Here is a 19271-nt window from a genome sequence, read left to right as displayed (position 1 = left end):
CTGAGAACAGAGGAAGGAGTTACTTATGAAGGTTCCATAATGAATACTCGATGGGAATCTCACCAGTTTCGTTTTCGAGCGAACGCCGATTGGCGTTGACCAGACGACGTTTTCGCCTGTACTCCTCGTTCTGTTTCTCGTCGCTTTCGTTGGACTGCAGCCACGTCTCGATCTTCTGGCGCCATTCACGGGATATTCTGAAAGCGGAAGTTATAATTTCGTTAGTAATTTATTTTTAAGAATTGAATAGAATTCCTCACCTTGGTTTCGCATCCTCGTTTGCTGGCTGCGGCTGCCCTATCGCTGATGCACCGCCCGTTGGCGTATTCGCTGCAGTGGTGGGCGTGCCTGCTGTACTAGCCAGCGGGGATTGCAGTCTCTCCTGCCCCTGCGGCTGCTGCTGTTGCTGCTGGAGAAGCGGAGCTGGTGAGCTTGCCCGCTCCCGATCCAGACCAAAGTCAATATTCAACAGATCGGGACGTTTGCGGCTGGAACTTCCGGAGCGGGCACGACGTGCCCATGAACGATCCAGACTGCCATATGCCGCCGCCTTACGTTCCCGGCTGATGTGACCATCGTTGGGACCTGTGGAGCTACGCAAAAACTCCATCAGGTCGTCCTCTCCTTCAAGTACACGACTGCGCCGGCGCCGCAGACTTCCGTTGGGTGTAATATCTGGCGAAGCACCATCCTGCTCCAGGCGGATGAAACCGTTGCTGATCTCTCCGGATCCCAGGTGTCGGCGACTCAGCGCTGGGCTAGCCCGAGGATCGAAAAGCGCATCGCCCAGGAAGGAGTGCTCCGAATCGGATACGGGGGTGCCAGCCTGACCAACTTCAAATTAAATATAATGACTAGCTAAGCTTGTATTGAGAAGATTTTTTTGGAGAAACTTACTCTGCCTGGCTCTGCGTGCCAACTGCTCCTCGCGCTGCTTTCTCCTCAATGTGGCCTGCTGCTCCTGCTGCTGACGGCGCTCATTCTCCTTGACTGCCTGTCGGAACTTATCACAGAAATTGTGGAAAATCTTGAAGCACTCCTCCAGCCGGAAGGTGGCCGCATCATCGCAGAAGAACTCGGAGAGCTTGAGGCGCATGGACTCCACCTGCTTCATACCCGACTGTAGGACGGCAAGCTCGGACTCAGCGGCCTGCAGGAACTCCGCCATCTGCTCCTTGATGTCCGCATCCGTGGCGGGCTGTTCGATCTGCCTGGCTATCCGCCTAATCCTGCCATCCAGCGTGTTGATCTCATTGTTGATCTGCTCTGCGGTTGTTCTGGGAGAATATAGGATAATAAATTATTGATATGATTCCTTTGGGTATAGTAGTTCACTTACTTGCTGGCACTCTCCAAGGTGCTCAACTGTCCTGTGAACTGCAGCAGGTCCGGATTCCGTTTCTCGGCCTGCAGGGCCACAAAGTGGATGAGGTTCATTCCGGGTTTATTTGCTCGGATATCGGTGAGCTTCTGCAGCGAGGATAGCTTCACACCCGCCGCATTACCCGCATATCCGCCGGAGTTGAGGAAGTTTCCAGCCACCACAACCATATAGAGGACCTCTTGTAGAGTCTTGTTATTGAGCAGATCATCCCCGGCATACAACATGGCATTGATGCAGGGCTCCAGATAGGCCACATTGGCCGCAAACTCCTCCTTGAGCAACATGCTCTCAATTCGCAATTTGTAGCTGTGAATAAAGGAGAATAGTAGTAGTAGGGATTCTAGGAATCCAATGGCTGACACTCACTTGGGCACCTCCAGCAGCTGGAGGAGGAACTTCTCGGCATTCCCGAGTCGCCCTCGGTCCCCGTTGAAGCCCTTTAGCATATCGAGCTCATCCACCTCGGGCAGGATCTTCAGTAGTCCTCGCAGTCTCTCCGCTCCAATCTCCTCGTGGGCGCCCTGCTTTATCAACTGGATAATATCGTCGTTGCTGGTGCGGAACTGCTTCAAGAAGATGTTGACATTGAGACTCCTCTTGCCATCTAGCAGAGTGATCTCAGTGCACTCCTTTTTCGACTTTCGGTCTAGGGTGTCGCATCCATTGGAGCCAGAGGAAGCATGGCTTCCCTCTCGTCCCAACTTCGGAGATCCTTGTGCACTAGTGGTCTGTAGGCAAAAGAGTCCTTCCATTTCGTTCCAGTCAATGTCCTGCATCGGACTGTCCTGGTGATTGCTGGCCACGATGCTCCAGATATTCTGTTTTCCCAGGACCTTGTTGTGCGGAATCTTGCCCCAGTTAATGGTCTTCATCTTGGCTTTGGGCGCTGGTGTGTCCTGTTGGGGCAGCAATATGGCAGTGTTCGCTGTCTCTGCGGCCTTGGGATCTGGTGTCCTGGGCCTCGAGGCCATCTGCATAGCTGGAGGAGGCGGCGGCGGTGGCAGGGAGCTGCCATTAATCATGGGCGGCGGCGGAGGTGGTGGTGCGGCCCCATTTACCGGCGGAGGCGGGGGCGGTGGTGCTGTGGGTGCAGATGGAATAGCAGGCGCTGGGGGTGGTGGTGGCGGCGGCTTTCCAGCCACGCCCCCTGGCTGCGTCGAAGGTTTGCGGGTGGGGCTGCTAGCATCACTGCCGCGGCAACTCTGGCAGGCGAACTTCTGGCTGCTGGGCGTGCGGAGCAGACGAACTGCATCCTCGTGGCTCTCGAGGAGCGTGGCGCGATGAACAAGTCGCTCTGTGGTGTCCCAGATGATGTCGCTGAGCGGCTCCTTGGGATCGATGCGCAGGAGGTGCTGCAGAAGGCTGAGGAACGGTCCCTCCTGTGGCGTATCGGCCACCTGGAGATATAGAAATATAGAAATAATAATTAAATTAAAATCATTGTCACCATTAAAATGTTCCCCATTGCTTAAAATTTTTTTAAACTACTTGTTTGCCTTATTGAGGTTCCACTGTAATTATCGAGCGACCTTAGTGGACATCATTAGCATTCCAAAATTTGCCCTTGATCCGCTTGCATGGCCAATGACCTTGGCCAAATCCTTTCCGGCCACCTTGCGTATACGTAATGTAGCAGGAAATAACTCATACGCACTGTTGCACCGCACCACGGCATGGCACTCACCTGTCGCAATATCGCATAGAAGACATCAAGATGTGAGTTTAAATTGATGCCATCGGGCGCCTGAAGGCTCTGGGCCTCGTCGCATTCCTGCTGCTCCACGAATACGTCCAATTGTACGATGATATCGCCCACACTTTGTGCGACTTTTCTGCAATGTGAAAATTAAGGCGTTAAGGGGTTAAGCTCTAGAAAATCTTGATCGAGTTAATTATTCAGTTTGCTGCTCGCAATTTGTAAGCTGTTGTTGGCCGACTTGACATTTCTCACTGCGATTTAATTTATTTCTTATTTATGTTATGTATCTGGCAGTAAATAAATACTATATGCTATGTGGAGACGTGGGGTTGAGAGGGGAGGGATGGATGCCCACAAGTAGTTGACGGTTGCCAGAATCGATAGGGAACAACAACGCTGAACGCCTGACATTGAGTAACCTTTCGGAGGCTGTCTAAGGCCCTACGACGACTCACTTTAGATTCTGCACCAGTTGCAAGGCGGCGCAGCTGTAGCGAGACAGTGAGCCGCAGAAAGTTAGACGGCGCTGCAGGTGCCGCGGCGATGGCACTGGCGACACGGAAGCGGAAACGGATACGGATGACGTTGACGGGGAGGAGGAGGACGAAGTCGCAGAGGAGAGCGATGGCGGCGGCGAGGGCGATGCTGACGACTCCACGTTGCAGCCTTGGCAGTCAACTCACTGGCACACCATATTCGCGGCGTGCAAAATCGTTAGCCTTGCGCAATGTCCTTGCTCAGCTCCGCTTTTGGCCCGACAATTGATATCCATGCACCGACTGAGACTGGGACTGGGACTGGGACTTGGCCTGAGACTGCGACTGGAACTGGCCTTTTTAATTGCCTCCCAAAAACAGAAACGGCAAACTATTGCGGTTCAGAGTTCGAACGAGACGAGAGCACGGCCAGAATGGCAATAACGAGGACGCGGCAGGACGGCGCGCGACAAGCTGGCACGACTCCGTATGAGATATGGCCACGACTTGGCGGCACGGAGAGGAAAGCCTCCGAACATCGCAACATCGGAGCCTCGGAGCCTCGGAGCCATCCGAATCCGTGTTGTTTTTGGCAGCCACGTGCTGCGCGCGCAGGAGTTTGCTATGCGGTCTCTTTTATTTTTGCGGAGCCACTTCGTCAACATCCATCGGGCCGGGCCCATTTGGACACCCGGCCACCTGCACGTGATTCTCCATTGTTTTGGTGTTTAGCCAGCCGATTTCTATTTTAGTCCGTCACGGAAGTCGTCACGGGTTTAAGGGAGGAGTGCGGGGGCCGGGAAATTGGGCAACCGAAATGCCAAACTACTAAACTTGAAACGGAAGCCGCTAGGAAAACCTTAAAGCGAATTTAAGTTCATTACAATGTTTGGAAGCGGAAAATATTGTGGAAATTCAATTTCCTATAAGCGGATAATTAAAGGGGAAGTTGAAAACGAAAGTCCTTAAAAGTATTACATGATAATTATTATATATTATTTTCTGAAGGAATCAATGCCATAAATATACCATTAGTAACCTTAGCAAAGAATATTTTGAAATAACAAAACAATGAAGAAATACAAAGCTGGAAAGTCAAGAACATTCACTTTCAAGGTTGGATTATTATGTTTACCAATACAACGACTCAAGTACCTGGGATCTTAAGAAAACAATTCATTTAAAATATATATCCCCAATTTCAATTTCCGACTTCTCAGACCCTCCATAAACAATTCTATAGCCATTTCAGATGTCTATTCTTGACACGGCAATATTAATCCACTGAAATGCGATACTTTAGAGTTTTATTTTTAGCAGACATTTTTGAGAGTTTGACGGTAATTCGATACCAAGACACATCCATCATTCCAGCACTGATAAAAAACCAAGAATCAGATTTCGATTCGATTAGAACTCATTATGAAGAGAACAATTAAAAGCCGCTTAAAGCATCTGGGCAGCTTCCAAGCTACGCAGTCGCCAGACGCCCATAAATTGTGATCCTCCTCTCGAAGGCGGGCCGAAATCAAAGCGCGTCGCGGCTCAATGAAAACGTTTAAAGCGATTCATGGAGATTCGAGAAATTCCAAATAAAATAAATAGCGCCCAAAACTACGCATTTCGTTGATGTGAGCGCGTTAAAATTTTAATAACAATAGAACCCGAAGGGGGTCCTCGCTCAGGCAGTCACTCCGTCACTCAAGAATGGAAAAATGCCACAAGACAAATGGCATGAGACAATCAATTAGTCAACTTTGCTCCGTGGAATCTGCAAATGCGGACAGCTTGTTTGTTATTGTTCGCATTTGGGCCTGAACTATTTCAGAAACTTAATTGAATTTGTTAGTTTCTCTCGTTTCCTATACAGAGAGACAGCAAGACAGAGCTACAAATTTGTCAACCAGAGGGCCATAAATAAACCCGTTTTGAAAAAGGGTGAGGCGGCTGGAGGGGGCGAGCAGCATCCAACTAATTGATTTATTGTTGACTAATTAAATATTGAATTAATTGGTTGGCCGCCGGGGCTCGAAAGCAGCGCAAATTATTTACATAAGACTCGATCCGATCCGAATGGCATCTCTTGGGGTCTTTGGTTTTGACGAATGTCTGAGCGGTCATTAGCGATCCGCCCCCCTTTTGAAGACGGTCCCTTGCAAATACGTTGATCTTGTCTCGCATGCAAATTAAATGTGCGTTCAAATAAAACATAAAATCGCTAAACTGTTTGCGATACTCATTTGCCTGATTGTGGGAGACTTTCAGGGTTTTTCACCCAACAACTTGTTGGCCAAACGATCTTCACACGCTCGCAGCGGAATATCAATTCACCGACGCCCTCAGACAATGTACGTAGGTGCTCGACAATGTCTCGTCTTCGGGTTTTTAATGCGCACAATATAAAAAACTTTTATTGATCGTCCTCCTGATGGCTATACTTCAACACAACACTCACCTTAGGTTATTGAGCAGCGGCAAAACTTTGAGACCTGCAAGACAAATGGAGAAAAGCATTAATTGGAGGTGTTGAATTGAGGCGAGAAATGTTCAAGTGTCAGAAAAATCATAAAAAAATTTCATAAAAAACGTATTAAAAATAAATTGTAATGAGTAAATTCCAGCAATTTCCAATCTATACACCAAAAGGATCATTGATATCATGGCCTTATAATACTGAATAATTTTAATTTGCCATTTTATTGATTTCTTTCGTAAATACAAGACTTGAACTTTAGGCTTGCAATTTATTAAAATTTAAACAGTTTATGCTAATTTTAGGCAGATAAATCAATTTGTCTGCTTTTATATGTTTGTTTTGATTACCTTTTGTGGGAAATTACTCAAAATGTATGATTTAATATTGTCTGTTAAATATGATCATGGCCTTATACAACAAATTGAGTATAATTTATGACTTTCCTCAACTTTGCACTTATAGAGTTTAAAAGTATAGTTTAAAATTTAAAATGTAACATGGAAAAAACCCTTTACTGAGTTTTTAAAGATTATGAGTACATTTATTTTAATATCTTAAAAAAGTTTTCCTATACTCCAATACAGTATAAACAAAGTGTTCAATTTAGCCCAGAATAAAATCTAAAATAAATGTTTAGTGCCATTATCTTCTTTGTTGGTTCCACAAATCCACCAAAACAGTTGGAAATATTCGGTTTTCGGAAGCCAAATTAAATTTAAGTGACGCTTATACATATATAGTTATACAGTCGCACTTGGAGTTGTGCTCTTTTCTGGTTATGAGTAATGTGGAGATGATTCGGTAGTCTCCCCCCTCCTGGAGATTCAGGCTTTCCATAGGAGGCGATTCAGCCAAGGCCCGCCCAATGTCCAATGACCAGCTACGAGTGTTCCATGCATCCCGATCGGGCGACTTCCGGCCAAGCTCGTTTTTTCGCCTTTTTGCTTTTATTGGCGCACTCACCAATCAATTTATGCACACGTACACACTGGGGCACACTTCTATCCGTGAGTTGTAAATACAACAAATAATAATAATAACAATAAAAAAATTAATTACGAAAAGCTCGTGAAAGTCGTTGTCGCTTCTGTGCTATGTCCCTCAAGTCCCCGATCCGCCTTATTTGGCGCCTTGACGTTCATAATTTCGTTTTACGACTGTCATTTTATTTGTTTGAAATTGAAAACCATAAAAGGCGCACAATTAAGATGTGTGTGCGATGCTGTGTGTGTTTGAGTATAGTAAAAGTTTCTTTGTCCCGATCTTTGTTTTATTTTTTTTTATTTTTTGACTGTTTGGAAGTTGAGAGATCGTAACTAGAACGAGAGATCACTGATCGGTGTAAACAGATGGAAAAAATATTGGTAAGAAACTATGATCAGTAATTAAATATGAACAGTAAGTATCTATGACCAATTAGTATCTATGACCAGTAAGTAACTTCAACCAGTAGATAACTATGACTAGTAAGCAACTCTGAACAGTGAATATATGACCAGTAAGTAACTATGATCAGTAAGTGGGTAAGAATGCATGACCAGTTACTAACTTTGAACACTAATAAACGATGACTTGCAACTTTTGTAACAAAACACATTTCTGAAACTTGGCCGGCAGCAGTCACTTCGTTCCGGGGATGTTAGAACTAGTTGGGAATCATATGCACAGATGTGCGAGATTTGTTTTGGAACAAATTTAAGCTATTTTAATGAAACTACGGAATTATTCTTCTATATAATTTTACTAAAGTAAAACTCGGAGCATGGCGAATCGGTGGACTATATATTATATATCTGACATAGGAACAGTCGGACGATTCATAGAACTATGATCAGTAATTAAATATGATCCAGAAGTAACTATGATCAGTAAGTAAACAATGAACATTAAGTAACTCTGAACAGTAAGTATCTATAACCAGTTAGCAACTCAGAACAGTAAATATCTATGACCAGTATGTAACTATGATCAGTAAGTATCTATGACAAGGAAGTATGTTTGTTTGATCAGTTACTAACTTTGAACACTAATAAACAATGACTTGCAACTTTTGTAACACTACACATTTCTGATACTTGGCCGGCAGCAGTCGCTTCATTCCGGGGATGTTAGAACTAGTTGGGAATCATATGCACAGGTGGGCGAGATGTGTTTTGGAATAAATTTAAGGGCAAGCTACTTGAATGAAACTATGGAGTTAATTTTAAATAAAATTTGACTAGTATATAAGTCGGAGCATGATGAATCGGTGGACTATATAAATATATATATATATATATATGTTCATACTTATATATATAACTGCCAAAGGAACTATCGAAAAAATTTTAAAGAAAAACATATAAATTATATCTAGGCAGTGATTGCAAAAAGTCATGTATATTCCGATTCAGAATGCAATTTTTAATTTACTAACAGAAAAATATAATATTCTAAATTTTTTGAAAATTTTAGTTCCTTTTTCAAGATTTTAAAATTTACAAAAATTGGCAAAAAACTCAATTTTTTAAATTGTTAAATGGAGTTGCAGATTTATTACCCTGATCAAAACTAGCACAGAACAGCTTTCCGAATTGAAATCAATAAACTTTTAGCTTGGTTTTGGAAGATTTTCTATTTACGAAATGTCGCATTTATCACTACGTATTTTAAACTATTTTACAACTAAAAGTTGCTTTATTTATATTTACAGATATGTTGGGCCCCCAGATACCATACCAAGTGCATAATAATCTTACATTTTTTCATTGTAAAAGGGTAATTTACCGACGATTGATCAATACCAACTATTTATGCCCTACAGCTAAAGGAGCGGGCACTTGTGTAGAGTTCAAGCAATTGTTTAGATCGCCGTCACGCCCAAGACCACAATTAATTGTTTAATAACATGCCATGTCACAGAGCCAAAGGAACTCGTCGAAAAACTCAACAGCTCGAAAATCAATTCTCGCAAAACGATTTAAATATTTCACTCACTGTACTGTAAATCTGTTGATGATTTATAAATCAATTGAAATTGAATTTTGCCAGCGAAACAGTTGAGCGAATAAATTTATGGTCGACTATGGGAAAAAAACTTTTGCGTGCCACACAGTGGAAAATCATGGGGCATAAATCAGGCCCCAGCAAATGCCTCACAGCCGGCAGCTATGGCCTGACAGATGACATACAACAGATATGATGGCTATATGGTTGGTCGGGTTGGTTGGGGTGTCCGAGAGAACTGGAATCATTCGGAGCCGATAATTGGGCACTTAAGTGGCATTAGCCAGCCCCTCTCGCACAGTCTTTTTTGCGGAATGATTGAAAAATGCAAATATTTGCGGGGCGTCGCGTTGTTCCTGGAAACTCAGAGAAGTCCAAACAGAGCGCTGAAAAGCAGAAAACTGAAAAGAATCGGATCGAGACAAAGTCAAAGTCGGGCCAACAGCCTTGAAACTGAATACTCCGTTTCATTGCCAAACAAAATGCGGCCGTTGCTTGTCAAATGTGTCGTTCAGGAATGTCCCAGGAATCGGTATTGGGGTATTGGGACTGAGACTGTGACTCCGTGGAAACGAGGGGGCGGCAACTGCGTGACTTACATTTTGTCACAGCCGCCGTTGAGATTTCGAATTTGTCTTTCTGCCTGCCCGACCATTGTGCTCTTGTAATGCTGAAAAAGCGCAGCTCAATTTATTTTAATTAAGAACAATAAATACGCCGCTTCTCGGTAACCCCAGTGCAGTGTCTTTCCGCCACTCGATGCACCACATTTCGGCGGTGGTGCTGCGTCTGCGCAGATGGAATCGTCGAAGTCAACGGCGAGTGGCAGGGGCAGGGAAAAACAGCCACTACGCACGCACCGCCGCGCTCAATCAAAGTCAGAAAGTCGGGTTGACGACTGCCTGAGTACAGTGGAAATTGCGTACAAAGAACCTACATTTGTCTCTCATACAACTCGAGGTTGTTGGTATAAATAATTATAAATGGGTACTTTGACTCTATTGGGCAATTCTAAGATTTGTCATTATAACAAAAGGATTTTAAAATGTTAACAAATATGAGTGATAGCTGGAAAGGGATAATGGGTAATTATAACGTACAAATATTTAGTTTTTTTTTTTAAAAGAAGATATTTCAATTTATAAATATTTCACTGCATTGACAGAGAAAAGTTATGGAAGAGTCGGGGTGACTGGAATGGAGTTCTAGGGCAGTTCATGAACTTTGAACAAATGGGGGCTCAGTGCCGCCGATGATGAGAAGGTGGAGGAGCAGCGGAAAGGGTAGAGGGAGTGGCATCTGCCACTGACAGGATGTAAATGAGTCCCTTGTTTGTCAACAGACTGCTTGTTACATATTAAGTACATTTTGTTTATTGTGCCCTCTTTCTCCTTTTACTTCATACTTTCAGTTGGGGCAGAGTCGGTGAAGTTAAGGCTAGAGTTTACCACAGTTTTGAGGCACGTTCGAAACATATTAAAAGTCAAACTACAAACACGATTGGGTGTTCAACTCTATCGGCATAAATAAGCAAATAAATAATCTAGAACTAGAAACTTCAAATGGTCACGTATCTTCGATTTATTCCTTTGTTTAATAGTTGCTTTAAGATAAAGTAGAAGTAATAGTTAGTTAGTTTAAAGTTACACATCAAAAGCAACATGGAGGAGTTAATTAACAAACTAATTTCAGCTAGGGGTATTATATCTTTAAATTTCCTTAATTCATTCACTTCAAAGTAGGTCGTTAAGAGGATATTTATCCATAAATCCACATAAATCACTCCGTAAAGCTTGGCCTTTTAAAAGATTGCCAAATCATGAAGGTGCAAACAGGTACTTAAAGCCTGCACATAGCGTTTTTCATTTCAAAAATATATTGTTTAAAATCAAAACGTCCCCAATGAACCGACAACTTTTTGCCACAATTAATAAATCAGCAATAAATAAACACTATCCGTTTGACCGATTTTCGGAGCTCCAGTTCAAATGACTTCGCAGGGCAATTACTGGCTTAAAGACGTTCGCCTCCTAATCGCTGGCACGTGCTAAGGTTACTTGAAATCACAAAGGCGATTTGGCATTTTCGGCTCTTCGCATCTCCGGAGTCCAAACCCTGTCATTATCTAACCTCAAGTCAACGAGCGCTGCCCCCGAGGGTCGCTGGTGTGGCTGCCTGAAACCGAGGGGACTCGAAAGAAATCCGGAGACTCGGTGTCACGCAAACAGTATACTTTATAAAGTATACAGTATGTGTATATATTGGCCAAACATACAACGGGGCACATACGGTCAAGGCCACTGGCCGTAACACTGGATCAGCGGGCACATCAATCAAATCAATGAAATCGAAGACAGCACCAATGGCACAGAGACAATCGTCGGGGAACAGTCCGTTGATTTTTGCGGGGTTTATCTCCCTCGATGCGGCCAGTTATTGTATTATAATGATAGGTATTTCCTATGGATTTAACTCACCTATAAATTCGTTGCGAATGCGAATCCGCTCCTGCAGCGTGGCCGCCGAGATGATGACACAGTTGATGAAGGCCAACAGGGCGGCCTGGTAATCCAGTGGCGGCGAGGCGGCGGCACTCGACAGCTCTAGTTCGTTGATGACAATCTTGAAGCGGTATCGCTGCTTCTTGAGATTCTATTGACATATAACAAATATAAGTATGATTTACCTATCTTTGGGGTCTCAAAAACACTCATTTACCTTGTAAAATTCGAGGGTTTCGATGGCGCGGGCATAGCCATCGGGACTGTAGGCACAGAGGGCCGAGAGCAGCTCAAAGACCTGCTTCTTAACGGTGGCATTCTGCGTGTCCAGGGCAGCGCCCAGCTTGGCTATGTAGTCACGATTCTCGACGATGTAGTCCAGGCCGATGCGTGAGTCCATCTTGAATGTCGAGGCGGATTCTCGGTTCTTTTGGGACAACTCCCTTGACGGGACAGCGGATGATGATTACGTCCCCCAAAAACAGGGGCAATCGAATCGAGTCGAACCGGAGCGAGACGATCGATTATGGCGGCTAGTTGCAAGGGTTTCGACTCTTGCATGGAATATCTAAGCAGTTCACGTCATGCCGAACGCTCCTCGTGCTCTGAATCTGTAAGGGAAAATCAGAAAATGGGAAAATTCGGTTAGTTACTGGTCTAAGCTGCGATTGAATTGCATTTTTGGGGGCTCTGTCCCTTCAATTGTCGCCCTGTCACGCGTCGTCCCATATCTTGAGGGCTGCCCAAACCCCCGCCACGTTTTAATTAATTTACGATCGATTCTCTAGGCCTCGGGCCGAAATTGTCATAAATTAATTTTGGCCCAGTCCAAAGACGACCGCCAAGGGGCGTAACAGATTTTTAGTTTGTTCAGTTTTCGATTTTCGATATTCGATTTTTGGAGGAGGCACGATCAAAGGCAACCTTTGGCGGGTTCCGCCTTCTAGATCGGCATCTAGATCGGCCCCTCAATTACTAGCAAACGATCTCGTTAATTTGTTTACACTCAATACTTTCGATTAGTCGCCGACAAAAGCTGTCGTTTAGGTTTGCCGCATATTAAAATAAGATTTTTCATTAATATACAAACAAAAAAAGCGGCTATAAAATGCCTAACATATCTGTTAAGAGCTTTGATCTCAAGTGGCACTTTGCGTTATTTGAAATTATAATTTGTGTGTGCGCTAAATGCTCATGTTATTGCCATTGTTTTTATTGTTTTTCGCTGTTATTGTGTTATTATCGTTGACTTTTTAAAAGGCTGCCATAGGCTGTGGGATCGGCATCCGACGTTCTGAGGCGGCGGCGCTAATGAAATCACATAAAACGCCGTCAAATTAATGGACAGACATTGCAAAGTGACATCCTTGCGATATGCCTTATTGTCAGTCGTCACTTAACATGATATTTCCGATAATGCCCGCAAAGTGCCCCGACTCGGAGGAGGAGAGTTCTCTGGAGAAAAACAAAAAACGAGTTCTCAATCAAAACACTGGCCACTTTGTATCTTGTTCTCGTTGAAATTTCGCTTGCTAAATGTGGATCTATGATACACTCTGCCACACAACTGGGCTATGAGCTCTACCAATTAGCGAGTGATAGCCATCTCATCCAGTTAACCTATGCAAATTGTGCCCTTTTAAAGGCTTTCGCAGTGATTTAATCGATTCGGTTGATAAAAACCGGGAATTTTGCCATGACTTTGTGAAATAAAGCAGATCAGTGTGACAGATAAATATTATCGTGTTTTGTAAGGCGGGTTAAATATTTGCAGTACAAGTTATTATTACAGTAATCAAGTAAATCAATATTAAGGTTTTCAATCAAGTCAGGTGTGAGTTTCTGGTCACGTGCCATTGTAGCTTAAAATATATAACAAGGCAACAATTTCATTTAATTGTATATCTAAACTTCCTTCTTCTTCTTATTAACTCATAAGATTTCTTAACCCAGAACTTTGTGAATCAGTGTGCTTGGTCTAAGCGTGCTGGGAATGGGCTTAAATAATTTAGCACAACACCCGCACAGAGGCTATGAATTTCCGAGAGTGATAGGACGATAAATTAATAATGCTTATCTCTAAACTGGTTCCATTAGCCCAGCCAGCCATCGCACTATTGTTGCTATTTATTGCAAAACAGCAGCCGAGTAAAATCGAAATTGAGTTGTTGTTTAAGAAAAAGGCGAAGGGAATAGCTAGCTGGGAATTGGATTCGGTATGGAAATGTTAATGAACTCGGGGGAGACTAATTAGAATCTGTGCGGAGCCTGGAGAAAAAGGTGCAAGCCCGTCTCGGTTGCCCATTTATCTTGTCATGGATTTCGGACAAAATCGGGGCGTTGACAGGCGTAAATGACTTGCTCCCCCTCCGCCGACAGGTGGTGTTTGCCTTCGACTCGCTGGCGTCGTCGATAAAATGTCAACCCGAGCATCGAATGGCATACAGTAAATGCCCACAAATTGCTCACGCCGCTCGCTGCTGGCTGCCATTGTGGAAATAGTTCCCTCGTCATTGCCTAGCTCCCAGCTATGGTAAAGTGCAAGTAATAATTCACCGGTTTCAACAGTTTTCAGCCAATCCAAACCACTCCGCTGTCCCCCGGATAGTTTTCAATGTCTCGCGACATTATAATATTTCTGTATAAATTATGTTGCCGCTTATTAACCAAAGCCCACGGGGCGTATGCCGAATGGCTAAATGTGATTAAATGTTGTGCAAACTGCAGGTTTCTGGGCAGGGCTTCGATACAAAGGTATTTTCGGGCTGGGCAGGTGCATTCCGCTCATCAGTTAGTATTAGAGGTGGAATAAGATCGGCAGTGCTATTAAGACAATTCAATGTAGTTAATAGTAAATATTGAGAAGTATCTTTCATTCATATAAAGACATCAATAATATTTCAATTGGAAATAAAGGCAAGGTCCGATAATTCCAATGTTATTATTTACTGCAAACTCGAATGCCTTGCCATCGCTAGAAGCTAGGACACTTGACCAACTTGGCCAGAAACTGGACTGAGAAATCAAGCATGCTTGAGGAGATTTACGAATGTAAACAGCTGAAGATCAACTACCGTAGCGGCAACATCAACATCGACAGCAGCAGCAGTAACAGCAAACGGCAAGAGCAACATCAACTTGGGCAGCAGCAACATCTGTTGCAATCGGCGCAAGGTCGTTCCACATGTGATATTTTATTTTTTATTTTTAATTTTGGCCTGGCCGCCACCTGTAACAAATTGTAGCAAATGAAGCTGCAGTGGAAGCCGGAGTGGACTTCTCTGGGTTTTTTCTATTAACATTTCCAACGGGTGTGTCGCCGACGCTACTGCCTCTGCTTCTGCTGCTGATGCTGATGCTGATGCTAAGGTGACTGCACAGTTTTCATAAATTTTTATTGAATTTTTATGGCTGCAGGCAGCCGTCGTCATCGTCACATTGAATTTGCATGCTGATGTCTACACAAAAAGCACACCGAATAAATAAGCATAAAAAATAAAATAAACAGTCGAACAGCCATTGAGAAAAGTGTTTTGCACTTAATCGTAAAGGCTGCTTGCTGCTGCTGATAAAAACGCTACAAAAATGGAAACTTGGTAAAAGTATCATTAGGCTAATAGCATAATTTATCCCTGTCATCCGGCATACATCTTGATCTGTCTTGGTTCATATAGCTTATATTGAATTGTTTATAAGCTGCCTTATCAACAAACGTCGCAGAGTGTGAGAATGTGTCTGGGAACCGAGCAACTCAAACAACTCGAGCAACTCAAACTCGAAACAGAACAGACGCTTTGTTGCAGCTTTCGATTTGAGAAAATGTGAAATAAAAAAAGCAAACAGACAGACATACAGAAAATCATGGAGTTGGAGTCATAACACTTGACAACAGACGGCACAGCAGCAATATCGCATCGCATCGCATCGCATCGTATCGCTGCAACGCCGGCGACAGCAGCAACATCATATGGCGACGATGTCTCCGGCTCCGTCTCCGTCTCCGACTTGCAATCAAAACACGATCTTGGCGCTCAGCATTGACCTTATGGCTTCTAAAATCGGTAAAAACATCTTTACAGCTCCATGTGGCACAGTCGATTGTTGTTACTGTCGCTAAAAATACGAAAACTCAAGCGTACTTGAAACTGGGATACATTTTATAGCCTTTATAGGTACACAGAACCAAAATTATTTAAAATTTTTAAAGGAAACCCCACATACATATATATCTGTTATTTTTGTATATAAAGTGATTTAGATAAATAGTAATTTATATGACAAATACCATCAAAGACGTTATTATCAGGTAAATTCAACAAGTTTTTCCATTAATTTATTTTTTCTGTGTATTTTTGAATGTCCGTTTTCAATTCCAAGCGACTCATTCATAAAGCGAAATGTGGAAAAAAGTGGAATAATTTTTTAAGGATACCGCCTTGCACATTTTCGGTTATATGTCAAGTTTAAGTGGCAGACGCCAAGGTCGCCACTCGGCAACTCGTCCACTCGGAGGCGTCGCAAATTGAGCAATTAGGGCGTGGCCAAGTCCGCCTCATTTGCACTTACTCCACTCGACTTAATTCGTCAATTAGCCGGGGCTAAGGTAATCACAGCTTCGGCTGGAACCGGCTGGCCAACTGGACAGTCCCATCAACTCAAGAGCCGTGATCCAAGCAACCGAAATCGTGGGCGTTCAAAAGCCAAATTCAAGAGCCACAACAAAGCAAATAAGTTTAATGCTTTTTTGTATTTTGAGTATATTGTACCGTCAACAAAGAACGTTTGACTACGAAAATAAATAAAATGCAGCCCACGGACCAGAAAACAGACGAAAAAATACTGCGTAGGTTTTGCATTTTGATGATGACCACAAGCCACAGAGATCACCCAACTAGCGAAGATCTCTTCAAACTACATATATCTATGATGATTCTATGCGGATGGCGATTGTGCTGTGAAGTGGATGATTCCAAAGTCAACATTTTGTAATCCATCATCAATAACTTCTTTACTGGTTGTAAAGATAATACCAAAATACTTGGAATAATAATAACATTCCCATAATAAATGCATCACGGATTAGAATACAATTGTAAGCTGGAAATGTTTACGTTTTATTTTTCGATGATTTTCTAGATTTTGTACAGCTTTTATTTATTGAGACAACATACGTCCACTTAATAATTTTACAGAAAAAGCTGACCAACATTTATTTATAGAATGGAACTCCCTATGATCCTAAATATATAAATTGATTTCTCAGTTAAATAATAATATATTTAGAAATTAACTCATTATTCTAATAGTTTCTAACTCTGGTTAAATTAAAATATGTGTCATGTTTTTTTTATCTCAGAAAATATTCAAAAAGATTCTCTGGGAAAATAAATTAAATAGTTTGACTTTGAAATTTGAATAATCCCACGCTGATTTCGTTTAATCAGCACTTTTATGAACCAAATGTTTTGCTATAAATACGGACTTAAAACCCAACTCATTAGGTTGATTCCATGTTATTTAAACAAACCTCTCTTGTTTGCGTTTTAAAAGCATTAAAAGTGACCGCAAGAAACATGGTAGCAATAGACTCCAATCACTTAATAGAATGCTATGTTTCTATTAATATTTATTCCGTTTATAGATGGTACCCTCCCCTGAACGTTCTACTTAAAAAGTGGAGATTATCCGTGACTTCTCTTGATTGGGTTCTATTGAGATCGCCGCATGGCGCTAGTTGACATCTGACAGCAAACGCGGGCAGAGTCACAGATCGGTCACTGCATTTACCCTGGGGAAACCCCCGACTCCACACCCTTGATGAGAATTTATGGACGGTCCCACAGGCTTTCGGGTTAAATACACTCAACTGGGAATGACAGAGAGCTCTGTGCACTTGGAACCCCATGAAAAACCCATCAAATGTGTCAAAACCAGCGCGTCATTGGAAAAGTTTCTATTGTTTCAGGGCTCCGTTTCGTTTTTCGAATTTAGGGGGACTTTGCGCAAGCGCGAAGTGTGAAAAATAAGGCGAACAGGTTGTAGTTATTACACCGAAAAAAAAACGTGTACATATAAAATACGAATTCGTCTTACAATAGTATCAAAACACACGTAAACTCATTTATTTTTCCTGACAAACCTTTACTTAGAATTTCATTAATATTGATGTAAAGGTTGTATCTTATTTCTCCACTTGCTCCCATATCTGAAATTGGGCCTAAAACTAAACTGTGGTAAGCCTATAAAATATACGGCGCTAATGGGCCATTTTCACGCTTATTTACACAATGGAAAAGCGAAAGTTTTATTTATGGGCGGGTCATGGATTCTGTGCTGTTCGCAGGCAGCTGCTCACCTGATTTCCAGGTGCTGTAAATTCTATGCCACCAAAGTGCATAAATATGTTCGAATGTTGCACTTATGACAGCACCCAAAACATGCAACAAGTTTGGCCGCATTTACAGGTGGTGCCGGTGTCCAAAAATGTGAGACAAACAAATTTTCAAGTGAAGTGGTCAATGTCCACTTGAGTGGCCCAAATACAAAAAAAAAAAATCCAAATGAAAAATGTGAACAAAAAATCGTTTGGCATGCCGACGGCTTCCAGGGCCAATCGACAATGAGCGCTAATTATGCTGAGCCAAGCCGAGCCGAGACGAGATCGCTTGCCAAAAAGGTTCAATGCACCGCTGCAGCATTTCAAATCCCTTGTTGACCTTAACTTTGAATTGTCAAAATACAAAAGTTCAAGCCGAGACAAAGCCCCGAACAATGAGCACAAAGCGCAAGACACACAAAAGAAGTGAGCCACGGAAACCTACATACTTTGGCCTAAACTCAAAAGGGTACACGATGAGAAAATTGTATTAATTTTTATGAACTAGAAATTAGGAAAATTATAGTATCATTTAGGATATATTACTAATACGACAAGGTGTACTAGATAACTTCGATATTAGATATCTTCAAAACATTTCCCATTCTTGAAATTCTATGTAGTTGAAGTTAAGCTACCATATTTTCTGTTTATTATATGTATTTGTTTATATTTTCTTGAATTAATCATTATTTCTGTCAGTGCTGATGTGATTCATTTGAAAAGTGCTGGCCATATGCAGACCGCGCTGCACACAGATGCTCGAGAATATGCCGCTCGGATGGATTTGGATTTGATGCTGCTGCTGCTGCTGCCACCGCGTTGACATTGACTTGTGGTTTCAGTTGCCGCCGCTGCCGCATTTCAAGTTTTCAGCTTTTTTGTTTAGTCTTTTCTGCATTTTTTTTGTTCATAGTTTTTAGTTTCTGTGTGTGGGCTGGAATTGTTTTCCTCACTTCATTCATAGAGTCACAGCTCGCGCTTAACAGATTAGTCAGCTTCTTGGCTTTTTGGGGAGCAGCTGAGATCGGGTATTTGGGTGTGATTCTTGCCACAGTTTTTTGCGTGGTATACGTATCTTTGTTTGTCCTTCACAAACATTTGTTTGGCCAACAACTCACAGCTCACAAGTCGCAACTAACAGCTCACGGCTCACAGTTTTTGTGGTTTGCGGCATCTGAACTCGTACTTCCGCATGAATACTCGTCGATCATACATACATGGCTTATCGATATATCTTGTGACTATATTTAGCTGGCGAGATTAGGCGAGTTTATCTTTATCGCCTTTATGCTTCAGAATCCGAGTCATTGGATCGCCCACAAATGGCAGTGGTGTGAGTCACAGACACAGGGGAAATGTGTCGTCACAACT

General features: G+C 42.7%; 1 protein-coding gene across 1 annotated transcript in view; it reads right to left on the bottom strand.

Annotated features, from left to right (window-relative positions):
* Window positions 1-19271, bottom strand: part of form3 (FH2 domain-containing protein formin 3) — a 34076-nt gene that overhangs the window by 2561 nt on the left and 12244 nt on the right. The window contains exons 2-10 of the mRNA XM_020956292.2: window positions 11739-12132; window positions 11498-11672; window positions 6015-6048; window positions 3069-3216; window positions 1751-2781; window positions 1340-1690; window positions 898-1277; window positions 261-834; window positions 64-197 (exon numbers count right to left, since the gene is read on the bottom strand). Coding sequence (XP_020811951.2) covers window positions 64-197; window positions 261-834; window positions 898-1277; window positions 1340-1690; window positions 1751-2781; window positions 3069-3216; window positions 6015-6048; window positions 11498-11672; window positions 11739-11921 — 3010 coding nt within the window. The 5' untranslated portion in view covers window positions 11922-12132. The remainder of the gene's footprint in view (window positions 1-63; window positions 198-260; window positions 835-897; window positions 1278-1339; window positions 1691-1750; window positions 2782-3068; window positions 3217-6014; window positions 6049-11497; window positions 11673-11738; window positions 12133-19271) is intronic.

This window comes from Drosophila serrata, unplaced genomic scaffold, assembly GCF_035046125.1.
Source record: "Drosophila serrata isolate PLE 108 unplaced genomic scaffold, ASM3504612v1 contig_217, whole genome shotgun sequence".
In the NCBI taxonomy this organism is placed as follows: domain Eukaryota; kingdom Metazoa; phylum Arthropoda; class Insecta; order Diptera; family Drosophilidae; genus Drosophila; species Drosophila serrata.
Note: the sequence above shows the minus strand (reverse complement) of the source record. Positions and strands in the feature narration are given on the sequence as shown.